Source organism: Oxyura jamaicensis, chromosome 13, assembly GCF_011077185.1.
Source record: "Oxyura jamaicensis isolate SHBP4307 breed ruddy duck chromosome 13, BPBGC_Ojam_1.0, whole genome shotgun sequence".
Taxonomy (NCBI): domain Eukaryota; kingdom Metazoa; phylum Chordata; class Aves; order Anseriformes; family Anatidae; genus Oxyura; species Oxyura jamaicensis.
The window spans coordinates 4,474,405-4,494,266 of NC_048905.1; the positions used below are offsets into that span (position 1 = coordinate 4,474,405).

A 19,862-nucleotide genomic window follows, 5' to 3' on the forward strand; every position below is an offset into this window, starting at 1 on the left:
CTCCCTTGTGAGCCACCATCCATGGGTACAATCAGTGAGGATGTTAAAGGTACAACAGAAGCTCTTTGGGGGCAGAATACAAAATAATGCCTTTTCACCCTTCTTTTGCTGCTTCCCTCATCTGATGTTTAGCATCACCCCTGTACATCAGGAGGATCTGAATTGGGATTAGGAGGAAAGAATTTCCCTTCTCAGCAGACTTCACTGGCTCCTGTGGATTTGGGATTAGAGTTTGCAGGAAGATGTCTGCCTCTATGGGATCTGCCTACAGGCACGTGGCTGTGAGTAGAAATCTGGGAAAGAAAGAGTCCCTAGCCTGGAGAGACTCGGCAACTTCCAACTGTCTACTACTGAAACACAGCCTAGTCGCATACTTCATTCACCATGCCAGTGTTCATTCAGGTTTGTGTTTCCAAGATGTTTTGGCATAGGAAACACAGCAGAAACTCAATTTTTGTGCCACCCAGTGACTGCAGTTCAGACCCACTGACTGTTCAGAGAGCTCCAGCGAGACTGGCCCATGGGGTATGACACAGAGGATGAGGTTCTTGCAGTCGCTTCTCTTCAACAATGCAGCATCTGCTCTGAGGCTCAGATCTCTGCTGAACATGTTTGCCATGTTTGTTGTTGCTTGTTTTGATTTTAAATCTGAAGCTTCAAGCTCATACTCGGGAGTCACCTGGTTTCTACAATGCCTACTAGCAATCAATCCCTGGCCTACAGACACGTCATAAATGTAAACAAGTTGTAATGTTTTTTAATGAACCAGACTCATAATGGTTGCTTTACTGAAAGTGCTTTTGTTCCATTAGGTCCCAGGAAAACTAAATTCTTAAAGACGTCATGTTGTGTATCATCATTAATTTTGTAGGTTGATCCAGCCTATCTTCTATCAACTTCCAATTACCTAAAGATATTTCCAGCACAGATCATTTTCTAAATTTCCTAACAATGGTATAACTAGTTCAGGAATCTGAAGATTCCTTCAAGTTGGCTTCTATTACATTTGTCAAGTTGTAACTTAAAATTATATTTTTACACTTAAGGTATAAACGAAACAATAAACTGATGGAAAGGAAAACAAAACAAAACAATTTAATCCTTAATCTAATATCTTGTGAAAAGCTCCATACGCTCAGTAACATCTAATTTTACTACACATTTGCAAATCATGGTAGTTGAAAGGCTGTCACCCGCAATATTTTGTCAACAAACCAGATTCTAACATTTGCAAATAAACATGCCTCATACCCTTTGTTCCCTACCCAATGTTTTTTAACAAAATAAATAGGAGAACACATGTAAACCAAAGAATGATTAGCACTTTTTACAGTAAAAATTGGATTAGTACATTACATTTCAATGTGATTTTATGCTCCCTATTTTGTTTTCTGTGATTTCTTCCACATTTTCATAATAAGATGTCAGGATGTATGTGCTCATTATGCAGTTCAATTTCCCCACTTTGCTTGGCAAAACAGAAGGTTTTGAGTGAAATTTGTATTAGATAAAAAAGATCTAGGGCTTTTTGTTGATGTAAATCTCCTACTCTGTGTTGGGTGATACACAATTAACAAATTTGATTACTTGGTGTAACTATCTATGACCCTTGCTGGGGCCCCATACATTTTTATTGCCAAGGCTAACCATGTCTTCCTGCTGAAGTGAAGTCTATGGAGGAAAAAAAAATCAACAAAAATACCAACAAAACCAAACCTACAAGCTTTGTAAGAATACTAACTCCTACAGGGCATGCCTGCATAAATTTCACCTGCTTGTAACTTTTTTATTTTTTCTTTTAGAAATCCATCTCACAATAGTAAGAAGAGAGAACAAGGTAAAAATGATTCAGCCAAAAGAATTAATATTATTATCAATGTAAAAAAACTGTATTTACCAAGCCGAAACCACCTTATTATGCCTAAAGATGACATTAGTTACACTTACTTTTACAAATAGAAGCAAATGTAAGAAGTAAATCCTGCCTTGGTCTTACGGCAGAACTCCCTGCAGTTACTGCATGTTTCTAAAGCTCTGAAACAGAGCTTCCTCAGTCTGTCTCAGCAAACAATACAACTCTGTTCTTAACATTTCAAATATATATTTTCTCTACTGACTCTCAATCTAAAATATTTTCTTTATTATTCCATCATTATTTTTGTGTCTTGCTCTCATTGAATAGAAGATCTTCAACATATTCTTGTCCTGTCAGTAGAAATCTCATTTTGATGTTGAAAATAAGGAGCCACGGACACAGTTTGCCTAGTGAGATCCAGAAAATAGTAGTCAAATTTGACATGTGAAGCTGTCCAGAGCCAATTTACAGCAGTGAATGAAAATCACATTATATGATTCAACTACAGGAGCCAACCTGATTCTCTAGCCAGAGAACTTGCCACCAGAGGCAATTATGGAACATTTATTACAGTGTTCAAAAATACTGTGCTGGCTTCAGCTGCAGTATTTACTGGAAGCCTGGGAAAATTATTGTAATTTTCATTTAGGAGGAAGAATAATTTTAAATGCAGAACTGTCTTTCCTCTACCCCCAAATTTATAGTCTCCATACACCTATATTCTTGAGAAAAGAAAAAAATCTCATCTTTCTGGAGCTGAGAACTTGAAAAGGCATTGTTAATTCACATGACATTGTTATGCTGCAGTTAATTTATAATTCATACAACAACCTTAATTTTATTAGAATAAATAGAATATCTTCAATCAATCTTTTTATAGCTTTTCCAACTTTAATTGGTGGAAAAATGATTTTGAATGTACTAGCAATTTACTCTTAAAAGACCATCCAAAGAGTATTTTGTATATCACCTTTCTCACAATCACAAACGTTTCATCAAGATTCATGACTAAGTCCCAGCTCTGCTGTAATACATAATCATATGGGTACTGAAGAACAGAGAGGGTAATTTCTTCCCAACACAGTCACTGAAGTAACAAAACCATCCGACTTGTTTATCTACTGATCTGTCTGCCCATCCACCAGCACTGCCCAACGCTGCGGTACTCTCATGGCAGAAATTCTCTAACTATTAACTTTGTCAGAAAAGTCTTAATTAAAGGTGGAACAAGTACTGCATCACATTTCAAAGTGATTCTCTCACAGAAAAGTAGGTTCGTTTTCATTTTGACAGAACCATGCAAATAACAGCTAAATGCGTTAGATTTTTCCTTAAATTCTATCACTCTTCCTAAGAGTAGAAATCAGGCAGCAAAATCAAGCACTACCCCTACCTACAAAAATCTTACTCATCAATTCAGCTATCAATAGTGAGAATGATAAACAAAGCCAACAGAGATAAGTGACTCGAAACTGACCTTAAGCCAAAGCTAGATGCTGGTACAAGGGCTACCATCCCATTTTACTCTCTGCTCAGAAGCTGGACTGGAAGCTGTGGTTATAACCTCACCAGATACGGGGGCCTAAGCAGGCCCTCTCCTTGAGGGACCGTCAGTCTCTTGACTCTGTCTGGAGCAATTACACCAACATTTAAACAAAATGTGCTCATTTTTAATTTAGATACATCTCATCCAGCACTACTTTTGGTTTACGTAATTATATTTTTCTTAATTGCACCAGACAAGAGAGCATCGTAAATGTTAAGCAAGAGTGATACAGCAAGCTCAATATGGAAAAGAATTGCTTTAAAATCTAAGAAGAGTTTGATTATCTAAAGATATATATTTTAGATTCAGGATTTTGCAGGCTCAAGTCTGCAGGTGATTGGGACTTGGCTTTTCAAAGTACTCAGCGTTGCACAGCACTGTATGTTCAAAGCATGGTTCCTATTGACTTTTACTGCACCTGTGAGTCCTCAAAACTGCTTCTGAGGATCTCAGCTGAGTCAGCCAGAAAAGGAGAATCACAGCATTCGTGACCACCCATGACAAGTTTGTGCAAGTCACTTGCTCAGAATCATTTAATAAAACCAGTGGTAAAAAAGAGATACAAGCCAGTTTTCTGAAGAACATTCATGAGTTCATCTCAACGTCCCTATTTTCAAATTTTCCTGTTTCTGCAACAAACACGGATCCTATGTATGCAGGTTCCCTCACTGCACAGCGCACTGATCCATTCCTAGATAGTAAGAGATGAGCCCAAGCTTGCAACAGAAACATGAGACTATACTGCAATTAAAGTGCAAACCACAACAAACAGATATAAAAGCACTGCAAGAAGACGGCAACAACATTAACATGGCATTTTTTATTTTCTGTACTGATTCAATTTGAATTCTTTAATATCTTTATCTATTTAGTGGATTCAAAACCGAAGGCTGACATAACCAATTCCATCACAAGGAAACTCAGGCACAGCAGAAGTACAGCACCCAGACCTCGGAATTAACGTCTGACTGGAAGAAATAACAGCGGGTAAAATAGTCAGTGCCTGCACACTCTAGTAGGTAAGCTCTGTGTGGATGGTTACCAGTGCACAGGGACAACGATAGGTAAATTGGTGTTGGGTTTCAGAAGTGCATGCTGACATGTCAGGAGGGCTGTGAAGTTGTGTGATTTCTGGTGAGACTGCTTGGCTCCATCCTCACTGTGCTGCCCTGCCCTGGCCCTGTCTGTTCTGCCCAGCATCCCAGCCCTCCTGCCACATCCCCACAGCCAGCCCTGCAGCGTTTGTGTCCCAGGCTTACTGCCAGCAACCCCAGGCTTTACCCCCACACATTTCTCACTTTCTCAGTCTCAACACTTTCATCAATCTGTTTCAATTTCCTTTGTTCCTGGCCTTTCTCATCATACGCTTTGCTGTTTCTTCACTTGAGTTCAGTCTTCTCTACCCAACAATTTCTGTATCGGGCCCAGCTAGTCTTTGTTTTCTCAAGTGTCTGTCCCAACCCACAAGGCAGTCCTTGGCTCTATCAATAAATCAATTCCTTCTTTGGGGAGCCACCACTTGGAGGGTCATGTAATTGGCTTTCACTCAGCAAGGTGTTGCACAACAAGCTTCTGAGAAACAAAAAGGTAGCAGTAGTAGTCCCTGCACAACTGCTTTAAGGGGTATGAAATTCTCAGACAGAACCTGTCCGGAACTAATATCCTAGAATGTAGCCTGGGTCACAGCAAATGTTGACCCTAAAATACAAATTGAAGGAGACTGGTTTGAGAAGGACAAACAGGAAAACTTCAGACTAAAGAAGGGACAGTGAAAAGTGTAGTGAGGTGGGGAGTTACTGATCACTCTCCAGTACTGGCGGACATGAAACAAACCTGGCAGGCAACCTGTTGAAGCAAGCTTCCAGTTTGAAATGCTCCAGACATGGCTGACAACGCCCTTGCTCCCAGTGCCTCATATCTGAATGTGCAGGACAGCTGTCCTTCCTCATGCATAAAGCGAGCCAAACACTATCAGGTGAGAGCAGGCAGACAGGGCCAGAGCTCAGGTCCCTCCAGCCCCATGCCCTGGGCCAAACTGCCCTGACCCAAATCTGCTGCCGTGACAAGTGTTTTTCTGATGACGTGCTTCCAAGCTCCCACAAGCTGCAGGGCAGTGACTCTCAGAGGTGTGGCTGGTAGCTTTGGATTTAAACTCTTCCCTGCTTTCTAGGTCATCCCTTTGCATCCAAGGTCAAGTCCATTCTGCACGCTCCCTGCCCATTACGCTCTGTTCTCTGCTTTATCGTGCAAGCATTTGCTTTTATCCTTTCTAGATACATGCAAACTTCTTTAATTGCCTATGCTGTGCTAATGTGGTGAAATGATTATATCATTCACTTACCAGCAAACCATGGAGTCATATGTTTTGGTATTTCTTTTTAGTAAATGCCTCCTGGTACTTAATGACTTGTTTTCACGAAGGTATATGTGCAAAACTTGTCTGTGCTTATTCTCCCCTGCTCCTCTATAACATATCCTGCTCTTTTTTTTTTTTTTCCCCCCCCTCAGAAAAACACAAGAGAATCACTTTGTTAGCAGGGAATCTTTTGTATCATACAACACACAGTCTCTGATCCTTATCTTTTGTTTCTTGTAACTCATTTTTCCTCAGTCAATTTAGCTGCTGCCATCAGCTCCCAACTGAACACGAAGCTTTGCAAAAAAGAAATTGCATTCTGTACGTTCTGACCCATTTTATGAAATTATGAAAAATCATGCATGGTATACAGCTTTCTAGCTTTCCTACTTCCCGTTATTTAATAATAAACATGCTTGTAATGAGGGCCTTCAGGATAATGCACCTCAGGGGAAAGGTGGAATAGTGTAATGCAACAAACTTCAGAGTCACGTGTGGCAGAGGTCAGCAGCAAGGGAAGATTAGTGTTATATGATGCTTGCTTTATGTCCCATGACAAGTGGGTTGCCTGTTTCGTGATAGCTTTTTAAAAACAAAAACAAATTTAGGACTTGGCAGCTTTGCTGGAGAAGGCTCTGCCTACCCATATTAATGAAAAAAGAAAGGAAGAAGGCAGAGTGAAAGATCTTTAATTAATATTGAAACACAGAGTAAAACGTATGTCACTGCTAATAACCGTGTTAGAGTTAACAGCTGTGTGTTTCAATTTTGTGGGACAGTTTGCCAGTCAAGGGTGCTGATCTGAAACAGTTTGGCTTGCAAAGAAATACTGAGTTATGTGGAAATACAAGCAGAAAGCTGTAACTGAATGTAACTAACAAGCAAGGGAACTTGGAAAGGCCCCATGGGGAGCAGAGTAGGCACAGCACTTTAATACTAACATAAATATTCTGGATGGCCTATGGTCTATAGGGGAAATGTTTCTTCTATGGAATGACTATTTGCAATGCTAGAAAGAAACAGATAATTGAAAAATATACCATCTCAAATAATATCCCATAGGACATTGGAGGTGTGATCTATGCAATAGCAACCCAGCAACAGCTTGTCAGTACCACACATATACCAAAAGAAGAATCTCGTCTCTAGTGAGAGTCAGATCTCTAAAAGATGATCAGGATCGGATCATGGAATTACAGGGTCCAGAAAGAACTGTTCTGGCAGCACCACTACACAGCTACCTTTCACACAAAGGGTCTGACTGAAAATCAATCATAGGGGACAAATCCCAAGGGAAAAACACAAGCCACAACCCCTCAACTCCCTGTCTGAGAGTAAGAGATATGAGTTGCAGCATATAGGGAGAATTTACTTGGCCTCCCAGCTATAACATTACAGAGAGAATTATCCTGCCTATGACATCAAACCAAAAGACAGTCATTTTTCCATGTGTAGCTGGAACCTGACCTCTGAATGCATTATATATTGAATAAGCACAGAGAAGACTCAGACAAACTGAATTTCTAAGCAGTATGACAGACATCTGCATAAAACAGAACAGCCTTCTCGGTCAAAGGAATTTATGCCAGGATTCTTCTGAGAAAACACTGTGGCAGCATCTTCCATCTTTCCAGAAACATTTTTCTCTGTGAGAATATCCTTTACTCAAGCTAGATGCAAGCATGAGTAATACCCTGCCCTTGGATCTTGGATTTAAGGTTAATTGATTGCCCCCCTCCCCCCCCCCCTTTTTTTTTTAAATCAGTACTTTTACAAAATGAAATAACTGTGTTACCAGTAGAAAAAAAAATGGTATGTGATCAATGCCACTGATGTCACTCATTCTGATAGAACTACTTGAATTTCTTAACATATATTTCATAAAAATGAAATCTTCTCATGACTGACTCCATCAGAAAGTAAGCAATAGAAGTTTACGTGAGGGTTAGCTCCATTACACTCTGAACATAGCAGTCACCAATATTCCTTCTGCAGAACTTCTCCCACCTGAAATGCCATGTATTTGTAAAGGATATGTGCCTGATTAGAGTGATATAAGAGGTTTACGTATGGGCAGAGACTCAAATAAGTACTACTTAAAATGCAGCAAATCTGCCAGATCTAAATCTTTAAAGAACTTCATGTGATGTTCTATGGAACTAGAAGATTTGTAACCTCCAGGTTATGAAAGTTTCTCAGAATGTTATATGCCTCTTGACTAGCTATCTCATCATCTAACTTGGCTAGTTAGCCATCATCTCAAGGCTCTCTGAGTTTTCCTTCACTTTCTGTTCTCCTAAGGAGCTCTCCTAAGTTGTTTTCACAAATTACAGGCTTTAGAAGAAACTAGAGAAACTAGAAAGGAGACAGGATGGGGATACTCATTGCTACTGTAACCACAGTACGGACTGCCATTTTCACCTGCTTTCTCACACAGGAGTGTTGTTGACAACAGACTGCTGGAGCACACCGATTTCACTCTTCCTGCAGATACTGCTCTCCATGTGACTCTGGCACGGAGCCACAAAGATGATCTGATTTCTGCTATCATTTTTAATACTACCAAATAAAATTTTACAGTTCTTCTAAATCAGCACTAATTTGGGAGCAAGTCTAAAACCAATCTCTTCTCTGCCTCTTATTAGGAACCATTGCAGCCGCTCCTGCAAACTTGTACATTGTCTGACTTGAATTGAAAACAGGACTACACATTGAATGCTCTTAGCATGTCAAATACAGTTTATATTTATATTTTTAGGATAATTTTAAGCTAACTTTCGTGGATAGAAAATCAAGTGTTACATGCACATGCACGTTTTATGTGCAACTATATACTGGACACCAACACAACCAATACATTCTGAACTTCGTCAGGAGGTAAGTAAATGGGCATTTGGAACAGCTTGTGTATGAGTTTATACTTCCTGTAAATGTTTTACATGCTTTAGATACATCCTCAACAATATGAATTTTAAGATGCTACTTGTTCCCTGCATTACTGTGCTAATATTTAATGTGTATTTTCTATTGAAGTACACTGTCAAGCATAATAAGTTACCTCTGTTACACTGAGATAAAAATCCAAACAATTTTGAGGAGAATCTTAAATGATAAAAGCAATTGATGAAGACACTTCGAGGAGTGGTGATGTAGAGCAGATCACCAGCAACGAACATAGCATGTTGCCTTCATTGTCCACAACCCTTACATTCCTGTTAGTCGTAACATAGTGGGCCAGGCTGCACATAAGCAATTCAACTTGTGCTTTATCTCACTGAATTTTGCAATAGTTCTACCACAACTAAAAGCTGAATGAGTGCAGTGACTATAAACATATTTGAATCCATACTATGTAGCCTATAAAAGCATGCTGGATGTGGTAACCTCTGCACTACAAGCACCTAAACAGAAAAAGAATTGATCTGCATTCCTTATGAACTAACCAAAAGCAATTTGGTTACAGGTAACAGTACTCCGGAACTACCACGGTATGATGCTATGGACACAAAAATAGATTATTGCAATTCCTAAAGGCACTAAAAAGAAACAAGTCTGTAAAACAAGCTTCACATCTTTCAACACACAAAAAAGTCAGAAAACCATTGAAGAATTGGAAATAACAATATAGGGCATACAAGAAATCAAAGATAAAATCAGCAGGGACAATCTGCTCCAATGTCATATGTCATTACAAATGAGAACTGCCAATTCACCAGCAAAAGAAAACAATCCCACTTCACACAAACAAAAAGGGGACTGTCTATTTCTCTTTCCTGAGTATAGAACTGTAATCCCAGACTTGTGAGATATAAGCACAATCTGTATATTATATGCCAAGAGCTTCATCTTGTTTTGAGGTAGGACAACTTTCAACAGTATCTTAATATACATTAAATACTGATTTGAGCCCTTTAATCAAAAAAGTGAAGGCAAAGAGGACAACTACAATATATCTGATAACTGCTTACAACACAGTTCTCAAAACATATGTGTTTTTTTCACATCATGGACTAAAAACAGAGAGACGTGACAAAGAATGGTGCATTACACTGGCACTTACATTTCCCAGATGTCCTCAGGTAGGTTAGCTGGAATTTCTGTTAAGCCCCTTCCTCGACAATCCACTACATTGTTGCTGCAGGTGCAGGCAGATGGGCAAGTGATGGAACTGGCACTGCATGATGGAGGTTCAGCCTGGGAACCTGAGACATAATGAAAACATTAAACGCTAGTTTTGAAAAATGATCGCCTGAAATTTTAACAATAAAATATATCAAGCTCTGAGTTTTCCAGATCTTTCCACTATACTAAGTAATAATTTATTTGGATTCAGTGAATATAATGTGCTATAAATCAACCGCAGAGAAAATGTATAAAAGATTACTGTGTTCTTATTCTTCCTCAGTCTCCACTCTATCAATATTTCTCCATCATGGACACTTCTTTGGTCCCCTCCATGATCAGCCATATCAATTTATTCAAAGATTTAGAAAATAAGCCTAAAGATCAAGGGGTATTTCCAAAAGTTGTCTTTGCCTTGAAGTTGCCATTACACTAATACCCCTTGAGTACTTCTACATATGGAGAGAAGCCTGTCATCAATAATGACTTCTGGTTTTGAAATGATGTAACCTGTTATGGTAATAAGAACTGGAAATAGAAAGCTATTTTTTTCAGGATTAGACAATGCAGTTACTGGAAACACACACAAAAAATATTAAAAAATTAAGTTCAACCCTTCATATCCTTGTTTAACTTAGTAACTTTACTGAAAGACAAGAAACTAGAGAACAAAGGCTTAGCATGAGAATGTTGCTCTATATATTTTCTAATCCATCCAATTGATCAAAGATTAATTGTCAATAAGTTTTTTCAAAACGGTAGCACTTTTATCAATTTTACTTAAGTGGCTGTGACTCTTACGTATAAAATTTTGATATACATACACACTTACATGCAAAGAGAAGGGTTTTGCCACACTGGTTAATGCTATTGGGATGTGGAAGTTATGGCCCTATTTATGGCGAATCACACTTCCAAATTATGTAAGACAAGAAACCTTTAGCATGTTTTTGAGCTATGACCAGACACAGAGGACTGAGTATGAATGCTTGTGTTGGAAAGAAGTGGCCTAAAAACCTAACAGAAACAGGAAAAAACAAAAACAAAAAACAAACAAAAATCGATTATTTTCTAGAACACATAAGTTATAATCACAAAACATACTCGGTCTTTTGGCTGGAAGAACAAAATGATTTCAGTTGTCAAATAACAAATACATATGAAAACATGGGAAGCTGAGCATAAAGCCTGGGCTCTGTCTTAGAAAAGACCCACAATTGATACTTTCATAAATTATAACTGCAGGTGGCAAAGTCAAAAAATATCTGTTTACATTGATTAACAATCCAATATCATGATGACAATTAAAGTATTATATATATACACACACAGGTTTAGCCCTTAACTGTGCACATCAAAGTCAACTCATTATCTTTCTGTAAGAACAAAAGATTTGTTTCTACAACATGATCACACGTTTTACTTATCCTCTCTGTCTGCCTGCACTGCAGTGTGATGTCCAAACCAGAACTAATGAGGGAAGTGCAAACTAGCTATTGCAAGCTTTCATGGACTGGGCCAAACGCTCCAAGGGGGAAGGAACTCTTCAGAGCAATCCTTGAACCCTGGCAGGCAAAAAGAAAGTTGGCACTTTATCATACATGACAGATATGCTTTCTGAGGAGGCTTTCTAATGAGGGTAAAACGCATTTTGGAGTTAGACCACTACAACATATCACTGTGGGTTAACGTAGTAATATACTACCCTTTCATTAGGGCACAACAGCATAAACAAACAAACAAAATCTGAAATACTGCCAGCTGGAGTTTTAGGAGTCTGTTCCTGACTCTGCTGTATCTAAATCAACATCTAATAGAAAATCCAGTGGAGATTTTTTTTGGAGAAAATCAGCTCATCACCTCCACAGCTGGTGTGACACAGTGTTGCAGAGCGCTCTATATTAATGGAACACTTTGAAAGGAGATTATACTAGGCTCTCTAAAAAAGCACGACAAAAGACAGAAGCACCAGTCTTCCTTTCACATAAAACACATACCAACAACGACAAGGTGCTAATTAATATCCTTCTACCATTAAGTATCATGGAACTTTCTAGCGATTTTTTGAATGGAAAGGTCAAAACTTAGGTCAGAACATTATTTGTGCTGGCCACTGAACTTTTCACATCCTCTCCAAACACACACCTGATATATAACTGAATAAAGCCAATAGAGTCCTTCTATTTACCCTGAATTTGGAGCCAAGACCATTTACCTCTGCTTTTCCATGATGAAAGAGGAACTTTCTTGTAAACAGAATTCTGATTTATGGCTACTGAGTAAAAATAAAACAAAACAAAGCAAACAAAAAAAATCACCGATTAGTTAACCATGGAGGTACATAGAGTCAAAACAGAGAGAAAAAGCTGTATATGTATATATATATATATTAGTGCAGGTGGAACTAAAATTGGATGAAAAAATAGCATTGAGGGTGTGCCATGTTATAGGATCGAACCTTCTGCTGAAAGAAAAACTAAGGCAAAAAGTAAAAAAAGAGGCTGTGGTGATGTGGCCCCTCTACCTCCACACATAATGAGTGATTTATTTATTTTTTTTAATTTCACTTAAATTAGCATGGAAAAAGGAATATTTTTATAAAATTAACTTGTCATTATACGCTTGAATTCTCTGAGTGCTCCAAAATATCCAGGACTCCCGTCACTGTTGACTGACAGTTTATGTTTAGTGTAAAAATACTTCTGATTCCATACTGAGTGCAGCCCTATATATTTGGCGAAACTCTTTCTTCTTCATGAGCAAAAGATGATGTAGACTGTAAATTTCTGAAAACTTTAGTGGAATAAAAAAAACTTTGTAAATAAATTGCCAATCATTACCATCAAATAGTTTTGTTACTGTTTTTCTTTTACAAAGGACAAAATACATATTACAGATGAACACTCTGCAGGCATCTAGCCCCTGTTCCATCAGATCTTACAAAAACAGTAAACTGTTAAGGTAAAGATTTCTTGAATAATGCTGTAAGCACCAAAAACTCCAAAAGAGTGTGATCAGTTATATATATGTCTGTATAGATGTGGAGAGATGGTCAAAAAACAAGTCTATGGAATTTGAAGTACAGAAAATTAAACTTTGGATATGGTTTCCATAATTATACAGAGGATAAGAATAATGACAGATCAAGGGCCCCGGGAAGAATATCTGAAATCTAAAAATGCACTTTACTTTTGCTGCCAATACTTCCTTGAAAGAAAAGGCCTGGGAAAAGCATAAATATTTTAGGATTCCTGTTGGTGTCCCTCACAATTGTAGTAAACTCCCTACTGTGTGGATGCAATGAAAAGAAACAGCGATGGACAAGCCAGCTGCATTTTTCTGAAGTTCTTCCTATCTGTCATCTTACAATTTCAGATTTTTTCTCAGTTACACAGTTCACCATGTTAATTATATTTTTCTCTAATACTTAACAATCACCAACTCAATTACACCTTTTGTTAAAAGAAAAAAAAAACACTAACAGAATGTGGAAGCTAGGATAAGATCCCCATTAAAAAAAATACTATGTTATATGTAATGGAATGACAGCTTCAATGATTATGGTAGTTAATATCTGGCATGCCATTAGCCTGCACCATTTTACATTACAGTTTCAAACTGTGGGTTAGGGGGAGAGAGGGATGGGGGAGAGACTTAGAACCCAGCAGTTTACAGAGGAATTAAGTGCTCTTTTCAAATAAGCATCTCATTGGCCTCTAGCCTTTTAAGAGCAGCAAATAGATTGATATTACAATTAGAATAGAATGGCTATGGAGCATAAATAAAGAAAGTTTAAATGTCACAACCATTTAAAATAAATTTTGCGATGACTAAATAAACTAAATAATCTCATTTGCACTGACACCCAATTACGGCACTCTGAGTAGTGTGCTTCATTACCTCCTCACCTATCCAATTGCCTTTGCAGCAGTTCCTTTCTATTTGAAAAATGCTAGTTATTTGTAAAAAAGTATTGATGGATTTCAAGAAAAATAGGCTGATAGCTCTGATAGGATTTACTGGTTAGAAGTCTGTGGTGACTTTAAATCCTTTTAAGTATGGCGGACATGGAATTATTGATCAATAAACAAAACAGTACAAGTACTGCAGCTTCACGGATATATTATGACCTTTTGTGGTTTAATTAAATAACCCACTGGAACTTCTTAGAATGCTGGGACATTTGAAATCAATTACTACTACATGAGCTTTTACTCTAGTAATACAACCTCAAAAAGATACCTAAAACAGATATATTGCTCCTGAATAGTACTTGCATCCCACCATTAAAATACAATTTAATGTCCTGCAGAGAGATATTGGGAAGTCAATCACAACTAACTATCTGTAAATTTAACATTCATAGTATTGCTTCATCGCAAATACTCCAATAACAGAGAAAAAAAATAAATATACAAATGTGTTTATTCTACAGGAACGTGCAGCAAACAGCTTATGCAGATATTTCCATCCCTGGTTGTTCAACAACTTTTCACTGAGCATAGCGTTAAGTATTTATGATTAGTGACTTAGGCCCCTGACTGACGATGTTAATACTGTCAAGTTCATGGTATGCAAAAATGCACTTGTCATGAATATTCATCATCTGATTCAAGTTCGCTGTTTCGCTGAACATTCCCAAAGAATAAATTTATCTGTTAAAAATTCATAGCGCATAAAAAGCAACTGTTCTGTAGGCGCAGTCTACACCAATTGGTTTACAAACAAATGCTGAAGAATACAAAAGAAAATATCCAACTGTTGCAAAAGGAAGGCCTGGTGTAATGAACGAAGTCTATTTAATTCTACCAAAAAAACCCACAACCAAACTTAATTTGCATGTTTCAAGATGCATTGGTAAATTAACACCACTGAAAATCAGACCTTACATCGTATTATCTTACGTTGCACCACTAATATTTGTGATTATTTCATTAACATTGACGGCCCCAGGATTGCATCAATTATTTCTAAATGAAATGGAAAAACGTAAGACAAAGAAGTAGCCTGACCTGTAACAACTAAGGTCTAAAATGTGATTTGATCTTCTGAAGAATTAGTAAAACTGCAACAGAATCTGTGAGACAACTTAAGTAATTTCCTAACTATGACAAAAGTTATTTTTCACCCAGGGAAGTTTATTCTGTTCAACTTTTCTACAGGAGAGACTCAAAAGTTGAAGTCCTAAATGTCTCCTACACCCTCAGCCCCTCTGAGCCTTTCTTTGAATATCCTTCTCCTGTCAGGTAATGCAGGTATTTTTTCCTAAAAGCAGCCATTACTCAACTTCTGGACTCTCGCACCCTGAGGAAAGCTGCCAGCATGTATTTGGCTCTCTGGGTTTATATACATACTATTTGGTCTTCCAAAGTAAACTAAAGGCAAAAGAAATACTGCCACCACAAAGTCTTAAAAGATGTAGTGCTTCTGCAGTCCAAAAGGCATACATGCACAGTCATCTCATTTAAACGGATTCCACAACTTGTGTCAGCAGCCTGGAAGGTGCATACAAAGTGACATTTAAAAATAGGTCCGGAAATGATACAGTGACCTTATAAATATATTCAGGCATAAAAAGGAAGAGGACGAGAAATTATTTAAGCAAAAGGATAATAGCAAGGTCAAATGATAGATAATGGTCATGATCAAATGTAAGTCTATAAAGGGAATACTGTTCTCGAATAGCCTTCTGATGGTGATAGGTTATCAGCATTAGAGAACCTGAACTACTTCGTGATGAAGTTTGACAGAGTTATTGAAGGGATAGGAAGAGTTTAAGACTGCATTTTGAGGACCTGTGGCTTGATTTGCTGGTATTTGAAAAGGAATTTAAAACAAGACTTGATTATATTTGATCGTGTATTTGTCTTTGCTTCCTGGGCCCCGGCTTCCTGCCACGGGTAAGACTGCCCTTTCCCTGCCTCAACGCTAAAACTGTTCTCTTCAGGACCAGGCGAAAGATGGGATTCACTTTCATCGGGCGCATGACAGACTGACACAGCTACACTGGGGACATCAGGCTGAATGTGACACTGCCCCTAAAAATGACATCTGAGCAGTCCAGCAGTACCCATCCATGCGTACATCACTCAGCACAGGATGTATTCCATTGTATAGCAAAATACTATTATCACACTGGTAATAAATCAAGCCACTGGTTTTTGACATTAACATTCACATTTTTATTTTTAGAGCAACAGTGCAAACGCTAAATGAATGAGCAACGATACTTGTTTAAAGATAGCAGATTTGGGTATCTAAGAACTTGGCTGGGATGTTAACTTTCCCTGCAGCAGCCCATACAGTGCTGCGCTCTGCACTTGTAGCTAGAACAGCAGTGGGATCACACCAGTGTTGTGTCTGCTGCTGAGCAGTGCTGGCACAGCATCAGGACTCTCTCTGACCCTCCTAGGGGGTGGGCAAAAAGTGAGAAAGAAACATCAGCAGGGCAGCTGACCTAAACCAACCAAAGGGATATTCCATACCATATGATGTCACACTCAGCAATAAAAGGTGGAAAAAGGAAGAAGAGGGGAGGGGTGGGCTCTTGTTGCGAAAATGTCTGTCCTCCTCCCGAACACCGGCTACGTGCGTTGAGGCCCTGCTTCAAGGACGTGGTCAAGCATCGCTCATTTGTGGGAAGTAGAGAGTAATTTCTTTCCTCTGCACTTCCACATAGCCTTTACTTGTTTTGTTTTGTTATTCCCTTTCCCCCTCCCTTTTCCCCTTTCCCTTTTTTCCCTTTAGTTGAATTGTTTAATTAATAATAATATTTCCTTAATTATATATATATATATATATTTCCCCTTTTTAATTAAATCATCCTTATCTCAACCCGTGAGTTGTTCTTTCCTTTACTTCTTCCCCTCCTCATCTGAGGAGGGGGAGTGAGAGAGCGGTTGTGGTGTTCAACTGCCTAGCACGGTAAAACCACCACATACACGTACTGCTCTGGGGAAAGAGAATTCCAGATCGAAGGTCATCATACTTACAAGATGGACACACAATTGTGTGGCAGTAAAACTAAATTTACTGTAAACATAAAGCCAATTTTCAGCTTTGCTCTTCAAAGCAATTTTAAGTGCCTGAATAAATGTTTTTTTAACCCTTAGATTTGCAGGATGGTCCCCCAAGTAAATGATACCATATGTAGCATCTTACATATGAAACAATCCAAGAAGTAGATTCTTAAAGTACAAGACAATTTAACTGCTAATGCTACAGTAAATTTAAATCGGAAACTTAATAGAAACAGGACACCAAATTCAGGTAAATAGTAATGAGTATATTGGCAAAATCCCTAGAATATTTAATTTCAGGAGCAGCTAACAAACGCACAGTATTGAAATGTTTCCTTGGCTTAGGTCTCAATGCTAGTTTGTGGTACAAAATTATAAGAGCAGATAGAAATTCTGTCGGAGTTCCACAAAAAGGTTCTATGAACAGATTCAAAGCACTTTTTTTTCCTCCTGGAAGCCTTTAAAAGTCAAACAATACTGAAAGTCCTGCATAGACTGCATTGTAAAAGCCCTTATTGAATCTTCTGATGGTCAAAAAAAGCATGAAATAACAGTGAGAAAAAAATGTCTGTTGGCTATTATGACTCGTGGGTCACTCTTTGGGAATGAGGTCAAAGCTAGACAAAATGCTTACGCTCATTTCCAAAAGCAATAAAATAAACTGTACAATGAGGATGTCCTACACGGCAAAGGTGACTGCTCGCACACACTGAGGGAAAAGGCCTCCTCTTCCCACTTTGCTTATCCACCTTCCCATGACCACCAGGACTAATGCCATTAGCAGTCCGTCTCTACATGAGCTGGGGCAGGCTGCAAGGAGAGAAACCACCCATTCCCTCCGGGGCAATCACCTCTGGCCAGCACTTGCAAAATCTGCCTCATTAGAAAGTATTCCTCCCCCCTTTTTAGTTTCCAGGGAACACCAATCTTCCAGGCTGGCAGTGCCTCTGTGTCCCATGTTGAAAGGAGCAGACCCGCTGCTAATTATGCAGATACACCATTGCACAGTCTTTTAACTAGGAACAGATGGAGGGGAGTTCCCCTCTCCACACACTTTTCCTTTGGCATTTTCGGAATGTTCTCATTAAGATACTAAGCTTGAGGAGTGCTATTTTATTAGTTGCTCATTGTTGGTTTTCTCCTCAACAATCTGCTATGAAGTTATTAAGAGAAAACTGGAGCAAGACAAGCTACTGAGTTTTGTGGTCTGGGCCAGAGAGTAACAGCTATATTATAAGACTGTTTGACCTCACCTAAACAAATAAATCTGCTTCCTCATTACAGCTTCCAGCCTGCATTAAGCAGCAGGAAGCTAACATATTTTCCTCTTTTTTATACCTCAGCTGCAGTTCCACCATACGAATCAGAAACTCTAGATCTTCAACTGAGATTTCAATCAATCCAGGATTTTCTTAAATGCAGTATCAGAAATCACCATACACTTGGCTCTGGTAATTATTTCTCTCTTGCACCAGCTTCAGACTGTAATTCTTAATGAACTTGAACTGATTTAATTCAGAATTAAGCATCTTGATTTTCATCAGGTTATTTTAGATTCTCTGAATGGGAACTAAGGTTCAAGAACCAGATAAAATGATTTACAGTGAAAAAGAGAATGGTGTGCGGATTCAGCTTCCTTCTCTGCAATGTTTGCTTCATTAAAAAAGAAAACTATATTAGAAAAATACTTGAATTTATATATTTTAAACATAAATTTTGCTAAATTCCATACTGCAAGATATATAGGACAAATCACTTCCCCATTACTTTCAAAATTTTAGAACCTGATGATAACCTGGTGATTCCTATACCAGAAAAGCATGAATTCATTAATTGTTGGGAATAAACACTTCTGGGCTGTTCTAAGAAATCTTATACAGTCTTCTTACTCCACCATAAATGCTGCCCACTGTAAAATACCTCAAGGTACTGGCAGAAGTAAAACAAATCAGTACCAACATGCTCCTTCAGGGCCAATACCAACACCGACATACTGCCTCAGAACTGGCAGTAACAGTATGGTGGAAAAATCAGCTTCTTCCCAACATCCACTGAGTTAATCCACAATCTTCCTGCTTATCTACCAGATACTCCCTCCTGCAAGCAACCAGTTGAGTACTGACTCCATTCAAATGAGCTATTCTGGATGCATCTAGCGGAGGAGAGCAGTGGTTGAAACATGCTACCCATCTACAGGGTGAGTTATAATGCTTTTTGAATGCATCTGCTTTGTTCATGGATATGCAGTTCAGGTGCATATTTATTTTCTCATGCATATACTCAAAAGAAAACACAAAGTGATTGAACACTGTAAGAAAATTCAGATGGGTCAATCAGTTGGTCCTGCACAGAGCACTGAAAAGATCAAGGTGCTGCTGATGGTGTAACTTCATGAACCCACCACTTCAGTTTGAAAAACTTTACAGATGCACAAATGCAAGTGAGAAAACACTTCATCACTTGACATAACTGATCAATATGTAGATTTATTTCAACATCAATAAGTAAAGAGCGTGTGAAAGAAAAATCAGGGAGCCATAATTTGCTTGGTTCCCTGATTGTGCCAAACTCATGAGAGAGGGAAGTGAAATAAAATGACTATCCTAAGGGGGCTGGGAGAGAGGAAGCAAAATAGGACAAATAGACAGAGAGGCCAGTTCAGCAGTGAAACATCTGAACATGGCAAGGAAGCGTGGTTTTCATCTGAGCAAAAAACTGGAAGGCTCTAAGAGGTACTAAGAATAAGCCAGCATGCTCAGATGCTTCTCTGCTAATTAAGGGAATATAAAAGCAAACAGTTCTCAGGCATCACAATGCAGTAAGTATTCTGACGGGCATCAAGTCTTTGCCTAGCACACTCTTTTTCTTGCAACAGCAATGATGCAATTGCAATGTTAGGGCAGCGAAAGAGAACAGAAATATACCATGCTCTCTGCAACTCATCAGCTGGGGCATTCATCATAT

General features: G+C 38.5%; 1 protein-coding gene across 3 annotated transcripts in view; it reads right to left on the minus strand.

Moving 5' to 3' along the window:
- Positions 1 to 19,862, minus strand: part of SLIT3 (slit guidance ligand 3) — a 511,770-nt gene that overhangs the window by 172,863 nt on the left and 319,045 nt on the right. For all 3 annotated transcript variants that reach the window (XM_035338343.1, XM_035338345.1, XM_035338344.1), the window contains exon 10: positions 9,818 to 9,959. In XM_035338343.1, coding sequence (XP_035194234.1) covers positions 9,818 to 9,959 — 142 coding nt within the window. The remainder of the gene's footprint in view (positions 1 to 9,817; positions 9,960 to 19,862) is intronic.